Source organism: Oncorhynchus tshawytscha, linkage group LG12 (genome assembly GCF_018296145.1).
Source record: "Oncorhynchus tshawytscha isolate Ot180627B linkage group LG12, Otsh_v2.0, whole genome shotgun sequence".
NCBI classification, from domain to species: Eukaryota; Metazoa; Chordata; class Actinopteri; order Salmoniformes; family Salmonidae; genus Oncorhynchus; species Oncorhynchus tshawytscha.
Window position 1 is genome coordinate 30026516 of NC_056440.1, and position 17368 is coordinate 30043883.

Consider the following 17368-nt stretch of genomic DNA (forward strand, 5'->3'; position numbering starts at 1 on the left):
ATATATTCTAATTCCATTCCTTTAGATTGTGTATATTGTTCGATATTACTGCACTGTTGGAGCTAGAAACACAAGCATTTCACTACACCCACAATAACATCTGCTAAACACTTGTATGTAAGAAATAACATTTGATGTGTGCTCACACCTGCTTTACTTAACAAAGGGCACATCTCAATAGATGGTCCGGGTATCCTCATGGCATGGCACAAGTGGGGGTGGGGTGGGGGGGGGCATTCCTCTTTTGTTCTCCACCTCTCCTCTACTGACAGGTTGGTTGTTTAGCTACAAAATCAATGCCAAAGATTTGTATAACTAACCCAAGATAGACCACGCACGGCCTGTTGTTTCCAATAGGAGCAAATGAATCATAGTGGGCAGAACAAGCAAGGTGGGCAGAGCCAAGCACGAGCTAGCGAAAGCCTGTTGGCGTGTTCTAGCATGTATTTGCATATTTCTGTAAGGGAACGCCTACTCTGAAGCACGCATGTGCAATAACTCGATTCGGCCTTGCACTACTAAACAATGCAATTGTTTAAAGCTTTCGCAAAGGGTAAAGTCTACAACACAGAAAATTGTATTGAGATCAAATGTTTAATCGATTAGTAAATTAGCATCTCACTCCATCTTCTCCCACTGCCGGCCACTGAGTTTCCTCTCACCACCATATTTGGTAATGAGTAGAAACCCCAACAGGATTTCTCAGTTATACATCTGGTGAAATATCGATCATTGTATCTGTACTGACTGACGCGTGCGAACTATGGGGCAAAACAGGCGGGTGGCTTAGATTGTTGACAATATGTAAACTATATTTCTTCGCCGATGTTTATTGAAAACAGATACATTTGCACAATGAGCACTTATCTTTCAAATACATCGTTACAGTTGTTGGTTACCTAGCAAGTGCATTTGTGCCAAATTAGCATTGACATGAAATCAGTCAAGAAGACATCAATAACTAGCTGGAACGAGTCACTTACGATTCCCCACATGGCAGTTTCTTGTCATTGTTGGTAGCGATCTGGCCATCCAGAATTACAACTCACGAACTTCTGCCCCATTGAAGCGTGCACATCGTTGTGATATTTGTCATCTAACCCATCAGTTCATGCAAGCAAGCGGGAGACCGATGACATGAGACTCAGAGGGCCCCATCAGACCAACAACTCCTTGAATGGCCTACTACTCCATGAAGTTTGCACTTGTGTCTAAAGAAACACTTGCTCAAAACACATTGTTTTACCATAGTGGGTGTACATTACTGTATTTACACCTGGGATATTGTTTTTCAGAAATTGTTGGAATGTGTCTTTAATAACTGGGTGCCGTGGGCGGAGCTCCGAAGTTCATGACACAACATTGACAACAACTGCTTGATCTGGTCGCGCGGGGCAGAAGGAACTGTTCTGGCGCAGGCAGCAGGTATAAATCCAATTACAACGAAGATAGATAGAAATCCTGTCCTGCTATTTCTCAGCAGACATGGAAGATAAGTCTATCTTTGAGCAGGAGTTAAGACGACAGACGACTCCCGCCATCAACCGAAAGCGGGCAAGTTAAAAACAGCAGAAACAAATGATCAAGATGAATTATACGACCGACTTCTTCAGCGACATATACAATACAGCACCGTATCAGTAAGCTGTTTGTAACACACGCAGAGGATTTTGCCATCGCGTCTAACGGAGTTCTTCCCGCGGACTATTTCTGGAATTCGATCGTTATCATGGAAATGTACACTGACGTCCTACTTGTCACTGCAAATGTTGGATCATTATTCGACAATGTAAGTATTAAACACATGTTTACTTGACTATATACTGTTTTAAGTCACTTTGAATGGCGATTTTTTTCTTTTCTTCAGTGGAACAGCGATATTCCTATGTAAGCAGTTAGATCTGCCGGAGAACACTAGAACCGTACAAGACCAAATTCTACTGCCTGTAACAACATTCCAGATTCGAATGAAGACAAATTCAAATCCCAGTCTGTCATCGGGCATGCGATCCAATCCACTATTTAAATTGATCATTAATAGGCCTTATAAAATGAGTTATTTTTCAACATCAGGCTTCCTTTGACTATTCATTTTCATCATGAAAACCATTATTTATGTAGCCTAAATGGTTTATTTTCAATCGTTATGTGGATCATAACTTTGAAGTCACTTCACGCGCTGTAGCTGCGCCTTGGGACACTGTTATTGCGGCTTCTGACGACATAATTGTTTTGTTATTTACTTCGTTCGGCCTATACAACTGCAAGTCCTCTGCCTACTTATCCTCATTCCGTATTTACCGAGTTTTTTTTGCGGCATGATTATTGAGGTTGCGTGAGTGTTCTCACATCAGATCCGCGGAGAGAACCATTAAGCAACAACGGGTCCAAGACAGTTTAAATCAAACAGGAAATTGATGGCGTGCAACAACGTCACATTTAAAGGAGAAGTTAACTTTTTTTAAATTATTATTTTTCGAACTTGATGTTTGATTCACCCTGAAAGTAGTCTATGGGCCAGGATAAACTAGTCTATCGTTCTGTTTTTGATAGGGCAATATTTAGATTTCTGCCTAAATAGATGTAACTATTTTTCATGGCCATAAATCATAACTGGCAATGTTGCATATTTTTTTTAGAAAGGTCTAGTCAGGAACTCACATTTCTGGTTAAAAAAAATAGTTTATACATTGCTGAGGTGTACTCACTTTTGAAGACACAAGCTGAAGTACATATATTATGAAAAAAATCATGATTCCCCTATTCAACAAAAGTGGGGCAATAGGGCTTGAAATGACCAATGCGTTCTAAATACAGTAACAATAAAATGATAAACAACTTACTATAAGATTTCACCTTAATTATAACTGTCAAATATGATCATAAAGTACAATATTGGCACCATTTCATATAACTGAAAACAGAGAATTTTCTCAAACATCCACTGAGCACTGCAGACACCATTGAAATGTGTGCAGGCTTGTCACAACTGGGCAATTCCATGGTAACGGAATGAGACTCAGATTTTTCACTTAAAATGTATGCCAAACAAAAAACAATGATTTTAAAGTTTAACAAAGCATACAGCTCAATGCACAATAACTACTTTTAACCATTTTCACTGAACATTTTACAAGACACATTTACTGAAATAAATTTGCAGTCGCAAAGTTTTTTGGTAAAATCTCTCTTCGTTTGTTAAGTGACCAGATTATCGAAAACCTTAAATATCTGCTTTGAATTAAGATTCAAAGATGTCTGCAGAAAGAATAAGGTGCTAGCTATGACATGACACCTTGAGTTTGAAAAAAATCATATTTTGGTTTTTAAACTACAGTAAGGGAAGTGGATTTATAGCAAGTAACAGCGGTAACAGAATGTTCTTCATGGGTCCCTGATCTGTACTACACAGAAATGCATAATTATGGATATAAATTTCATTCTCTTCATGGTGATGTATCCTAAATAGGTAGAAATACGCAATATCCTTCTTTGCATATTTGGGTATTATTCCACACACAGGCTATTATTTTAATGAGCTCTGCCACCAAACGACCAAATTTGGTTGGTCTGAATTGGACAATCAAAGACGTCCATGTTTCACTAGTTTGGACATCAAAGTACAGCACAATAGAGCTCAGTATAGTACATTACAGCACAGCACAGTAGAGCTCAGTATAGTACATTACAGCACAGCACAGTAGAGCTCAGTATAGTACATTACAGCACAGCACAGTAGAGCTCAGTATAGTACATTACAGCACAGCACAGTAGAGCTCAGTATAGTACATTACAGCACAGTAGAGCTCAGTATAGTACATTACATTACAGCTCAGTATAGTACATTACATTACAGCACAGTAGAGCTCAGTATAGTACATTACAGCACAGTAGAGCTCAGTATAGTACATTACAGCACAGTAGAGCTCAATATAGTACATTACAGCACAGTAGAGCTCAATATAGTACATTACAGCACAGTAGAGCTCAATATAGTACATTACAGCACAGTAGAGCTCAGTATAGTACATTACAGCACAGTAGAGCTCAGTATAGTACATTACAGCACAGTAGAGCTCAGTATAGTACATTACAGCACAGCTCAGTATAGTACATTACATTACAGCACAGTAGAGCTCAGTATAGTACATTACAGCACAGTAGAGCTCAGTATAGTACATTACAGCACAATAGAGCTCAGTATAGTACATTACAGCACAGTAGAGCTCAGTATAGTACATTACAGCACAGTAGAGCTCAGTATAGTACATTACAGCACAGTAGAGCTCAGTATAGTTCAAGTCAAACGTTTGACCATTTTAATGGAAAACAATCACAGGAGGGTACTTCATTGTTACTCAGAAATGATTTGAAATTGAGAAAGTCTGCATCGGACTTAAGAAACATCAAACCAAATATGGAGTTTATTTCAGTTGTTTTGGACATTACAACATGACATTTAGCAGATGCTTTTATCCAAAGCAACTCCCCCCTTTTCATATGGGTGGTCCTGGTGTCGAACCCACTTTCTTGTGTTCCACTGTCTCATATTCCCCTATCCATGCTCTACTTACTGAGCTACAGAGGACTATCTACCTTCCATTTATTTTTAGCTAGCGGTGGCAAAAGTTAGCTGAACTTTGTAATGGATGTTTAAGGAACTGAACCATGGATTGCCTTTGCTCCTGGCCCATAGACTATTTTCAGGTTTTGGTACCATCTACCATCAAGTTGTAAAATAGTGCACTTCTCTGTTTAAGTTATTGCAGCGAAAGTGCAGTGCATAACTTTTTCAGTCACCAAGCTCCCTCTGCTTCAGCTGCTATATCATTTGTAACCTAGGCTACAGTGTTGGCAATTAGATTTGTTCAAAAACAATGCTGGTAAGAGTGCCTATAGCAGGTAGGCCTACAGTGTAACAACATATCAAAAACAATTGTTTAGGCCAATAACAACATATCAAAAACAATGCTGGTGTAGGCCCAGTGTAACAACATATCAAAAACAATGCTGCTATTACTGTGCCTACAGTGTAACAACATATCAAAAACAATGCTGGTACCAGAGTAGGCCTACAGTGTAACAACATATCAAAAACAATGCTGGTACCAGAGTAGGCCTACAGTGTAACAACATATCAAAAACAATGCTGGTACCAGAGTAGGCCTACAGTGTAACAACATATCAAAAACAATGCTGGTACCAGAGTAGGCCTACAGTATAACAACATATCAAAAACAATGCTGGTACCAGAGTAGGCATCCAGTGTTACTACATAAGTATTTTACACATGTATAGACTGAAATGTAGTAGACTGATCATGGTCAGCATGGAATTGGTCAGACTTGGGTATGTTGGGTGTACTCACATTATGCACACTGTGCAGTAGCCTAATGCAATTACCTCTGTTCCCTAGACAACATTTATTGTGAATTTACTTATTTCCTTTCATTCTGAGGAAGGCAGTGACAAACACTGTGAGGCTAAAATGTTTGCACATTTTATTTTCTTTGAACTAATTCTGATTTTCCACGAAATCTGGCCAAATATTTCAAGAGACTAGTGGTGGGAACACTAACACTAAGGTAACCTGTCTAAATGACTACCGACCCGTAGCACTTACATTTGTAGCCATGAAATGCTTTGAAAGGCTGTTCATTCCTCACATCAACACCATTATCCCAGAAACCCTAGACCCACTCCAATTTGCATACTGCACCAACAGATCCACAGATGACGCATTCTCTATTGTACTCCACACTGCCCTTTCCCACCTGGACAAAAGGAACACCTATGTGAGAATTCTATTAACTGACTACAGCTCAGCGTTCAACACCATAGTGTCCTCAAAGCTCATCACTAAGCTAAGAACCCTGGGACTAAACACCTCCCTCTGCAACTGGATCCTGGACTTCCTAACGGGCCGCCCCCAGGTGGTAAGGGTAGGTAACAACACATCCACCACGCCAATCCTCAACACGGGGGCCCCTCAAGTGTGTGTGCTCAGTTCCCTCCTGTACTCCCTGTTCACTCATGACTGCATGGCCAGGCACGACTCCAACACTATCATTAAGTTTGGCGATGACACAACAATGGTAGGCCTGATCACCGACAATGACAGCCTTTAGGGAGGAGGCCTGACCATGTGGTGCAAGGACAACAACCTCTCCCTCAATGTGATCAAGACAAAGGAGATGATTGTGGACTACAGGAAAAGGAGGACTGGGCACACCCCCATTCTCATCGACGGGGCTGTAGTGGAGCAGGTTGAGAGCTTCAAGTTTCTTGGTGTCCACATCCCCAACAAACTATCATGGTCCAAGCACACCAAGACAGTCGTAAAGAGGGTACGACAAAAGCTATTCCCCCTCAGGAGACTGAAAAGATTTGGCATTGGTCCTCAGATCCTCAAAATATTTTACAGCTACACCATCGAGAGCATCCTGACTGGTTGCATCACTGCCTGGTATGGCCACTGCTCGGCTTCCGGCCGCAGGGCACTACAGAGGATAGTGCGTACTGCCCAGTACATCACTGGAGCCAAGCTTCCTTCTATCCAGGACCTCTATACCAGGCGGTGTCAGACGATAGCCCTAAAAATGGTCAAAGACTCCAGCCACCCTAGTTGTTGACTGTTCTCTCTGCTACTGCACGGCAAGCGGTACCGGAGCGCCAAGTCTAGGTCCAAGAGGCTTCTGAACAGCTTCTACCCCCAAGCCATAAGACTCCTGAAGACTCCCCCCTCTACACTGCTGCTACTATGCATAGTCACTTTAATAACTCTACCTACATGTACATATTACCTCGACACCGGTGCCCCTGCACATTGACTCTGTATAGGTACCCCCTGTATATAGTCTACATTTTTTGGGGGGGGCATTTCCTTAACTGCATTGTTTGCTTGTAAGTAGGCATTTCACTGTAAGGTCTACACCTGTTGTATTCGGTGCATGTGACAAATGAAATTAGATTTAATGGCCAGTGGGGGCCATGCTGAATCTGATGTTGGGTCATGATCTAGAGTTAGGCTACTATGCTGGAAGATTTTATTCACATACTCTGCTTGTAGGCACCAGGAACCCTTGTTGTCACAATTACCTGTAATATATACATTTACCTATCTGTATGATCTTAAGCATCTCAGATACCTTCCCAGCTGACACACTGATAGTGATAGGCTACTGGAAACACCACTGCCACAGCCTTATTAGTCACATGGTGTGTATTGTGATTTGAAATCATGGAGACGGTTGCCTTAATGATATGATACTTTGTGTGTGTGGAAATAATAGTAAGGAATCAATATAATATATGAGTAGAGAGTGATTCCTCATGAAACCCAGGACAAAAAAAAGGCTAGGATTTGGGGGATTTTCACGAAATGTAATCAGTAGAATAGTCCTTTGGAGGAAGAATTGTTGACACAATTGTATCTAAAAGTATAATTGTGAAATAATTTATCAAAGTTGGCATATTTATTACATTTTGGCCTTCCACAAGCTCATTGGCTCATTTATTAGCATTGGTCAAAAATGTTGCCAGCATGTTATGTAGTTCAACAAGTGGATTATTTTGCTCTTCACTCCAGTCACTTAGTAGCCGAGGCCTACTCCTGACCAAAACCCTTTGACGTGTCTTAATCAATCAATGTGATTTTGTTTCACTGAATCTCTGTCAGTATTTTAATTCTATGGCGGGGCAAATAAGTGGAAGTGGTGTAGCTCATCTATTTGTTTGCTCATCTATTACTGATCAGAAACATTTAGCATGTAATAATGTAGCCTAAATCTAGTGTAGGTCTATTATTTTGCTGGGTCGCGTTTAGGAAACTCCACAAGCCTGCGGAGGTTGTGAAATATGAACGAGACTTCAGTGCTTCAATATAGATTGCTATTATTTTCTGTCAGTATCATTATGAAGATACTCTCAATGTTAGACCCTACACCTGCTCTCTAACAAAGCAGAGTGAAGGTAAGAAAGATATGAAATGTGGATCAAAAAAAGCATGGTCATGCCTTGGGCTCTATTTTCAAAATATATATTTTTTATGACAGCGGTTGCCATGATTCAAGTTGTGTGGTAAAAATATAATTTGTATTTGAGTTATTTCATTATATTCTTAACCTAGTATGAAATATGAGTGTGTTGACTGTGATCGGGGTAGCCTAAGTGTGTCTTGTCTGTTTATTTAACAAAATAACTATTGAGTCCATGCTGCAGCCATATAGTCTGCACAGACCAGTAACATCACCAGTAACATCACCAGTAACATCAACTCAAAATGTGCCATTCTATTCTTTTGAAAATACATTTTATTAATCTTATAATGTTTCTTGGGAATTGCCGAAAGAAATTCATGGATTTATTTTTGATGGTGTATATTCTCAATAGATTTATTAAAATAGACGCCCACCCACATCTGCACTCCACTAATACCATTCGTTGCCGGTATGCTCATGGGAGTTATAAAGTATGGTAAAAATGGGCCTGTTTGTAAGGAGGTCATATTAACATTGCCCAATTTGTTTTACAAGTGAAATACCATAAATCCTATCTGAAAGCAGTATCATATTACAGAGCAAGTGGTAAAGCTTCATATGACACCAATGTTTGCTTTGAAACACCAACAGATGGAATACTATTGAGTCTTAAAGGAGGCCTGGGTAAGGCGAAAATGTCATAAATATGCCATGGTCTTTCCACTTCAAAAAGCACAAGAAAGAGGATTTGACACCCACCATCTCAGATTGTTCTGAAATAGTTTCTGTTAGAAAATGAGCATTCCTGCAACATTATTTTGTTGAAATATAATTTGATCTCTGACAAATGAAGCTAATTGATTGCATCCAAATGGGCCATTTTAAATTGATAGGATTCATATAATATTCAATAATTATAGTACCTGACATAGTACCTGTACCAAACTTGTAACAGTGAGTTTTAGACATGTGGAATCCAGAGGAATGGTCAAAAGCCACCCATTGACCCCCTACACCAATCCCACCCCAACAACAATTATATAGTATCAGTTATCTGTGTCTGACAAGTAGTAGGGAGCTGCAGCTCAAGTATTGTTGTATGTAATGTATTCTCAGTGAATTTGGTGGTGTTTTCTTTTTCCTGTTCAGAGAAATTAGTCATTGAAGTTGTTAGCTGTATGTCCCATCCTGCATCCTGATATTACCCGTTTCTGACCACTAGATTGTGCAGTACCTGCTATTAGGTGAAAAGTTTGAAGGCCCCCCACCCCATTTTAAAATGATTTTTCACCCAAATTACAAAATTACAATGGTTTCCTTACCCTGTAAGCAGTCTATTGGCAAAGTATGACAGCAAGCCATGCTTTGGTTTTTGGTGGCCACTGTTTTAAATGCTAACTTTTTGGCATTTGTAGCAGAAATCCAATGTTAGTCAATGGTACCTACAGTATGAGTCAAAAGTTTGGACACCTACTCATTCCAGGTTTTTTCTTTATTTTTACTATTTTCTACATTGTAGAATAATAGTGAAGACATTAAAATGATGAAATAATATACATATGGAATAATGTAGTAACCACAAAAGTGTTAAACAAATCAAAATATATTTTGTATTTGAGATTCTTCAAAGTAGCCACCCTTTGCCTTCATGACATCTTTGCACACGCTTGGCATTCTATCAACCAGCTTCATGCTGTAGTCATCTGGAATGCATTTCAATTAACAGGTGTGCCTTGTTAAAAGTTAATTTGTTGAATTTATTTCCTTCTTAATGCGTTTGAGCCAATCAGTTGTGTTGTGACAAGGTAGAGGTGGTATACAGAAGATAGCCCTATTTGATAAAAGACTAAGTCCATATTATGTCAAGAACAGCTCAAATAAGCAAAGACAAAAAACAGTCCGTCATTACTTTAAGACATGAAGGTCAGTCAATGCGGAAGATTTCCAGAACTCTGAATGTTTCTTCAAGTGTAGTTGCAAAAACCATCAAGTGCTATGATGAAACTGGCTCTCATGAGGACCGCCACAGGAAAGGAAGACCCAGCGTTGAACACTTGTTCTGGTTGCTACATGATTCAGTATGTTATTTCAATGTAGAAAATAGTACAAATAAAATAAAACCCTTGAATGAGTAAGTGTGTCCAAACTTTTGACTGGTACTGTATATTAGCATTTTCACACGTCATGTTCAAATCATCCTAAAGTGTACAACAATAGATTGTGTAACTCAATGTTACTTATAGATGGTTTGGATATGAAACGCCCAAATTATTTAGTTACCATTGACTTGAATTGGATTTGTGCCACAAATGCTCAAACGTTAGCATTTGAAACAGTGGCCAGGGAAACAAAACCAAAGCATGGGTTGTTGTCATACCTTTCCATAGACTGGAAACTCATTTAGGTCATTTAGTAATTTGCTTTAACTATCCCTTTAACATTGAGAGATTTTTTTTTTTTTTAAATCTAGTGGTCAGAGCTTGTTAATATCAGGATGTAGGATGGGACATTTACCTAACAACTTCAATTTCTCTGAACTGGAGGGGGAAAATACATTACATAAGATGAAGAAACAATACTCAGAGCCGCAGCTCCATACTTCTTGTCAGACATTGAGAACTGATACTGTATACTCATTGTTGGGTTGGGATTGGTGTGGGGGGTTCGTGGTTGACCATTTCTTTGGATTCCTCATGTCTTTATAATTTTTATAATTTGTTTTGGTCCAAATCGGATGTTCTTTATTTATTGAATATTATATGAATCCTATGAATTAAAATGTCAGATTTTGGTGCAATCAATTAGCTTCATTTCGCAGAGAGTAAATTATATTTTAACAAAATCACGTTGAAGGAATTTTAATCTTATCGGGTTCTAACTACTTAAATAAAGGTTAAATATATATATATTTTTAACTAGGCAAGTCAGTTAAAAACATTTTAATTACAATGGCAGCCTACACCAGACAACGCTGTGATACAGCCTGGATTCGAACCAGGGTGTCTGTAGTGATGCCTCGAGCACTGAGATGCTGAGATGCAGTGCCTTAGACTGCTGCGCCACTCGGGAGCCCCAACTACAGAAACGATTTCATAACAATCTGAGATGGTGGTATCATGGCTTGCTGAAACAACCCACCAACTTTGATCAATTATTTTGAAGTTATGCTTTTAGATGCACATGTCAAATATAAGTCAACAATCCTTACTCAAAGACTATTCTATGGATTGCATTATATGAAAACCTCAGTCTTTTTTTTTGGTCTGGGTTTTGTGAGGAATCACTCTAGCCCTACTTTAGGTGGTTGTGCTCTGATAAACTCTATGTTCGTTAGTCTTTAGTTTTGGGCTGTGATGTTTGGGAAAAAGGGGCTTGGCTGTCATTGTGACTGAGGGGGAGGGAGGAACTTACACTCATTGAAATTTGGCTCAGGACCATGTTTCCGGTTGCCGTATATGGCACTCTTGAAAACATGTTAGATCCCATTGGCTGGCCTCGCTTTTTAGGGCCTGTTTACATGAAGGAAAAAAGTTAGGGGTCTGCACTGGAAATCAAGGTTTGTTAGGGCTAATGTGTACATTTAAATCAAATCAATGGACATGAAACTACTGAGCCTCATTTTGACTTGTTTTAAGGACATTACATCAAAGTTGGATCAGCCTGTAGTGTGGTTTTCCACTTTAATTTTGAGTGTGACTCCAAATCCAGACCTCCATGGGTTGATAAATTTGATTTCCATTGATCATTTTTGTGTGATTTTTGTTGTCAGCACATTCAACTATGTAAAGAAAAAAGTATTTAATAAGAATATTTCATTCATTCAGATCTAGGATGTGTTATTTTAGTGTTCCCTTTATTTTTTTGAGCAGTGTATTTTATGACATACATTATTTTTTTGTTAACCAGTAAATAGTAACCTACAGAAAAGTGTGTTTTAAATCATTTCTAACTTTTGAACCATTTCTGATGGTTAGTTTTTGCTACCATGTGGGTTTTAGCTTGCTTGAGCCTGCTAACTGAGGAGTGTTAATTCACCTGTTTCCATTCATGTTTCATTTTTAAACATTTATCTTACAAAGGAGTTGTTTAATTTAACTATTTATCTGTACATGGAATTGTATCTGGGGTTAAAAAAAAAAAAAATCTAATCTTTACAGGAATATGCCACAGGCACTCTGATGTTGGGAGACGTTTCACCGCAGCTAATGTTGAAGGAAAAGCTGTATACATTTGCAAATACTGTGCCAAATCATATAATATGTGAAGAATGCAACAAAGATGCAGAATCATCTGGCCCAGTGCATAAAGTTCACTCCGCACTCACAACAAGCAACCTCTGACAAAATTCCCTCTACTTCTATTTGAGGTATTAAAAAAAAATGATTAATCGGACACCTTATCAATAGCACTTTGACTCAATGGAGGAACGTAGTCAGAGAAATGCTGATGAATGTCTTGCTCGAGCTGTGTATGCAACTGGTTCACCGCTGATGCTCACAGGCAATGTGTATTTCTGAATGTATGTCACCCAGCATACACCCCTCCAACCAGACATGCTTAATATACTAATTTGCTGGATGCAGAGTTCAACAGAGTTCAAGTGAAGGTCAAGCAAATCATAGAGAAAGCAGACTGTATTGCAATCCTCTCTGATGGGTGGTCGAATGTTTGTGGGCAAGGAATAATTAACTACATCTCCACCGCTCAACCAGTATTCTACAAGAGCACAGACACAAGGGACAACAGACACACTGGTCTCTACATTGCAGATGAGCTGAAGGCAGTTATCAATAACCTTGGACCACAGAAGGTATTTCCACTGGTGACAGACAATACTGCGAACATGAAGGCTGCTTGGTCTAAAGTGGAGAACTACCCTCACATCACACCCATTGAATCTGCTCCCCTAGGACATCATGGCACTGAAAACAATGGATACACTCTACAAGAGAGCCAAGGAAATGGTTAGGTATGTGAAGGGTCATCAAGTTATAGCAGCAATGTACCTCACCAAGCAAAGTGAGAAGAATAAGAGCGCCACATTGAAGCTGCCCAGCAACGGGTGGTGTTGTCATCATGTTTGACATTCTTCTGGAGGGGAAGGAGTCTCTCCAAGAAATGGCCATATCACAGTCTGCTGAAATGGACAGCCCCATCAAGAGGATCCTCCTGGATGATGTATTTTTGAGAGAGTGGTAAGCAGCCTGAAACTCCTGAAACCTATAGCAGTAGCCATTGCATGGATTGAGGGAGACAATTCCATCCTGTCTGATGTTCAGACTCTGCTTGCAGATGTAAGAGAAGAAATCTGTACTGCCCTGCCCACTTCATTGTTGCTCCAACCTGAGAACTGCAGTTCTGAAAAACATCAAAAATTATGAAGACTTCTGCCTGAAGCCCATACACACCACAGCGTACATGTTGGACCTCAAGTGTGCTGGCAAGAGCATCCTGTCTTGTGCAGAGATCAACTAGGTCTATGGTGCCATCACTACCGTGTCTCACCACCTTGGCCTGGATAAGGGCAAGGTTCTTGGCAGTCTGGCGAGGTACACTTCCAAGCAAGGGCTTTGGGATGGAGATGCAATATGGCAGTCGTGCCAACATATCTCATCAGCCACCTGGTGGAAGGGCTTTGTGGATTTGAGGCTCTTTCCCCTGTTGCCTTCATCTTCCTCCAAATCCCACCAACATCAGCCACCTCAAAGAGTAACTGGTCCTTGTTTGGGAACACACATCAAAGCACGCAACAGGCTGACCAATACAAGGGTTGAAAAATTGGTGGCCATCTGTGCCAACAAGTGACAGTGAAGATAAGGCCTCAGAGTCTGATGTTCAAGAGGTGGACATTGATGAGGTCCAGGGAGAAGACACGGAAGCCTGAGAGGAAGGCAACCAAGCTTTAGTTTCTAGACTCTTATTTTACAGATGTATGTTGAAAACGTTTTTGGGAGATGCGATGAATGAGTCAACTCATTTAATTAAAGTTCAATTCGTAACTAATATTTTACCTTTGATTTCTATTGGAAGGGTTTCATTATTTGCAATTATGTCTACTTATGATAAACATTTTACCTTTATGTTTCTGTCTCCCTATGATATGGTAAATATATCCAATGCAAAAAACATCTACATTTGAAATGGTATTAATACTAATTCCCATATATTCCTGTTAATTCCCACAGAAAGTTTCCACCTAAATATTCCCTGAAATGTGCAACCCTAGATGGACATACATTTATCTTGGCGTTCTCTACCTTTTAAAGAGCATTGTGTCAATTAATATTGTGTTTGGATCAGAATAGGGAAAGTTTCACTTTCTGTAGCAAACCCTTTCTGTTACTTCGAAAGAACTTCAGATCAAGATCAGAGGGATTTACTAGAGTGCCTTGGATCCTTTTGTTTGTCATTTCATATGATCTTTGGGTGGGTTTTCAGGATTCAGAATTTTTACCTTGTTACATCTTGCTGTGTCTGTATAAAATGTTCTACCCTAAGAAACGGAAGAAAATGGAAATACAGCACTGTAATGAAATGTTGGTTCAGACACCAAACCTTCAATAAAAAGCTTTGCAATTTGAAATTGTATCTCAGCATCTGTTAGACCTAACTATTATGTTTTTATGGATGAGTTTCGCTGGAGAAAGATAATACTGTCCCATGAAGCATGAGGACACATGCAGTTGGGCTTCTTCAGTCAGACACCTGTATTATGGATGAGCACCCCTCCTGTCAGGTCTCATAGCCTGGGTACGGTGGGCAGCAGCAGTCATTCAGCCATGCAAATGCCCTATGCAAAGCCAGTGTGGTGCTGCTACTACTCTGGCAGGTTGGCCTGGATCAGGCTGGCCCTGGAAAAGACAACACCATCTGTATTCTGGTCTGGCATTGCGGGGAAACACCAAAACACCCACAGTACTCTAGATACTCAGTTGCTCACAGGGTTTCCCTGGAAATGTTTCATTGAATAACAGTCATTAACCTCTTGGATGCAATTGCGAAATGTTGATTTCCGCCTAAATAGACACCCCAAAATAACTGCTATTTGACACTTGGTATATTTGGAAAGATGAGATCTGGGTGATTATGAGGAAATGATAAGAATATAGGAGTTACATAGTTCAGAATACACAAGACCAAGCATACACAAAATAACAGTTATTTTATTGTAAAAGTAATCTAAGTGCTATAAGTGAATTATTGATGCCCAGAGCTGGAAACACATCAGATGGCTTCCACAACATGTTAACAATATCAGAAGAAAAATGGGATTGATAGACCTAACAACTAGAAATGGGCAGATGTTCTAGTAAGTGGTGTCCCTAAACCTTTCCAAAGTGGGAAATGTCTAAACTAGATAATTACAGTGCTATTACATATTCGCAATCCCTAAATGCTATTTGTTCAGTATAAAAACACCATATCAACCTCACTCATACATTGTTATGGTGTATGCAGGATACATTCAAGTGTCCTTTCAACTGCTTCAAAGTGTCTGAATGTGGTAATTGCACTGTTTCTGCACTCTGGGTGTGCCTAAAAGTTAGTGTTCACTATAAAAACAACATTCTACAACATCACCCTCTCTCAAACATTGTGGTGGTGTCGGGGGACATACAGGGGATATCCAATAGTTTTTTTCAACCTCTCCAAAGTGCCTGAATGTTTAGCCTAGGCATATCCAATGTGTTGGTCCCACATACAAATGAACTGTTAACAAAAACAATATAAAAGCAACAGAGACATAAAAAAATATATATAAGCATGTTTTATCAAACACAAACTTGGTTACACACGTGTCCTTCACTAAAAAAGGTGCAAATATAGAAATAAGCTGAACTATTTACAAATGGCATTCGTGTTCGTTTTACATTCCAGGTGTAGACGATTATATTTCACTTTCAACTTAGCTTGTGCATGTCGTGATAGTCTATGAAGCAGTCCCTCTCTGCCAGGAAACAAAAAGCGAACTGGCATTTCGGACAGAAGATCAGTCATTTCACCCCCCTGTGTGTTTTGTGCAATGCTTTCAGTTCTTCCTTTTCTCTTTTGGCATGTGTGTTGGATAGTGGCGCTCACCTTGAGTGGGGGGTATTGTGATGGTTGCTTTGGTCCCCCAATTCAGCCATTTCCAATACCAGCTGCTCTTGGAAGGCCAACCGGGAGAGAGGGTTTTGACCTTTTGCTTTGGCCATCTGCTTGTGGAGAATGGAAGCAATTACTGTTGCAATGTCCACAAAGTAGTAAAAAAAAAGTCATACTTCTTCCTGGTCTTGTGGAGGACCTGGTAGTAGCCTATCGGAGCATCAGATAGGTCGACATCCCCCATGCTGGCATTGTAGTCCTTCACAAGAAACAGGAATAGGGACAGTCTTCCTTTTTCACCCTCCTTGAGACATGGTTGTTATTGAATGCCTTATGCTGTGTGGTGAGCATGGTTACTTTCCTAGTTTCCTTCCATTTCACAAAAAGCAGCTGGTTAGTCCTGATCCAACGTATGGTCCTCCTCCGCTGTCTTTGTCATGTCTTTTACCTTGGTCTTGGGGAACCCGATTCTGTTAGGACGAATGGTGCCACAAACACCATTTTCTTTTTCAAGAGGTCTATGAAAAGTGGATGGAGAACCATCAGACAGGGTGATTGACATAGCAGTGGGGGGTAAAAACCTTGACCGTTGGGGGCGCTTGCTGAGAGGGGTGGCTCCCAAACATCACCATCCAAATCATCTGCATTCTCCACTCTGTGGTGAATAAAAAAAGGGATATTGTTGTAAGACACACAGAATTACAGTTGACAAAATTTACAAAATGACATTACTGTGAGTAAAAAATAAAAATAAAAAAAGCCTAAACTTTATCTGTACAGTGAGTGATGATGGTGCCGGAGGAGATGGTTGCCGTTTTATGGGCTCCTCACCAATTGTGCTATTGTGTGTGTTTTTTCGCATTATTTGTAACTTATTTTGTACATAATGTTTCTGCCACTGTCTCTTTATGACAGAAAAGTGCTTCTGGATATCAGGACACCGATTACTCACCTCATACTGGATGAAGATTCTTTTCTTTAACGAGTCAGACAAGGATTTACTTCAGACACCCGACAAGGCCCAAATCCCCGTCATTTGCATGAAGAAGAGACAGAGATATCGGGGACGTAGGTTGGGGTGCCTTGTAAGGATCTGACGGCGAGTGAGTAATCCCCCTCTACCATCAGTCCTATTAGCCAACGTGCAATCATTGGATAACAAAATGGATGAGCTCCGATCAAGACTATCCTACCAACGGGACATTAAAAACTGTAATACCGAACGATGACATAGATAACATACAGCTGGCTGGATTTTCGGTCCATTTGGCAAATCTGACCATAACTATCCTCCTGATTCCTGC

The 17368-nt window shown here is 39.9% G+C and overlaps 1 protein-coding gene across 1 annotated transcript in view; it reads left to right on the forward strand.

Moving 5' to 3' along the window:
• The first annotated feature begins 1367 nt into the window (after nt 1–1367).
• LOC112262914 (inositol polyphosphate-5-phosphatase A) overlaps nt 1368–17368 on the forward strand; it is a 37644-nt gene continuing 21643 nt past the window's right edge. Inside the window, exon 1 of the mRNA XM_024438760.2 lies at nt 1368–1789. Coding sequence (XP_024294528.1) covers nt 1730–1789 — 60 coding nt within the window. The 5' untranslated portion in view covers nt 1368–1729. The remainder of the gene's footprint in view (nt 1790–17368) is intronic.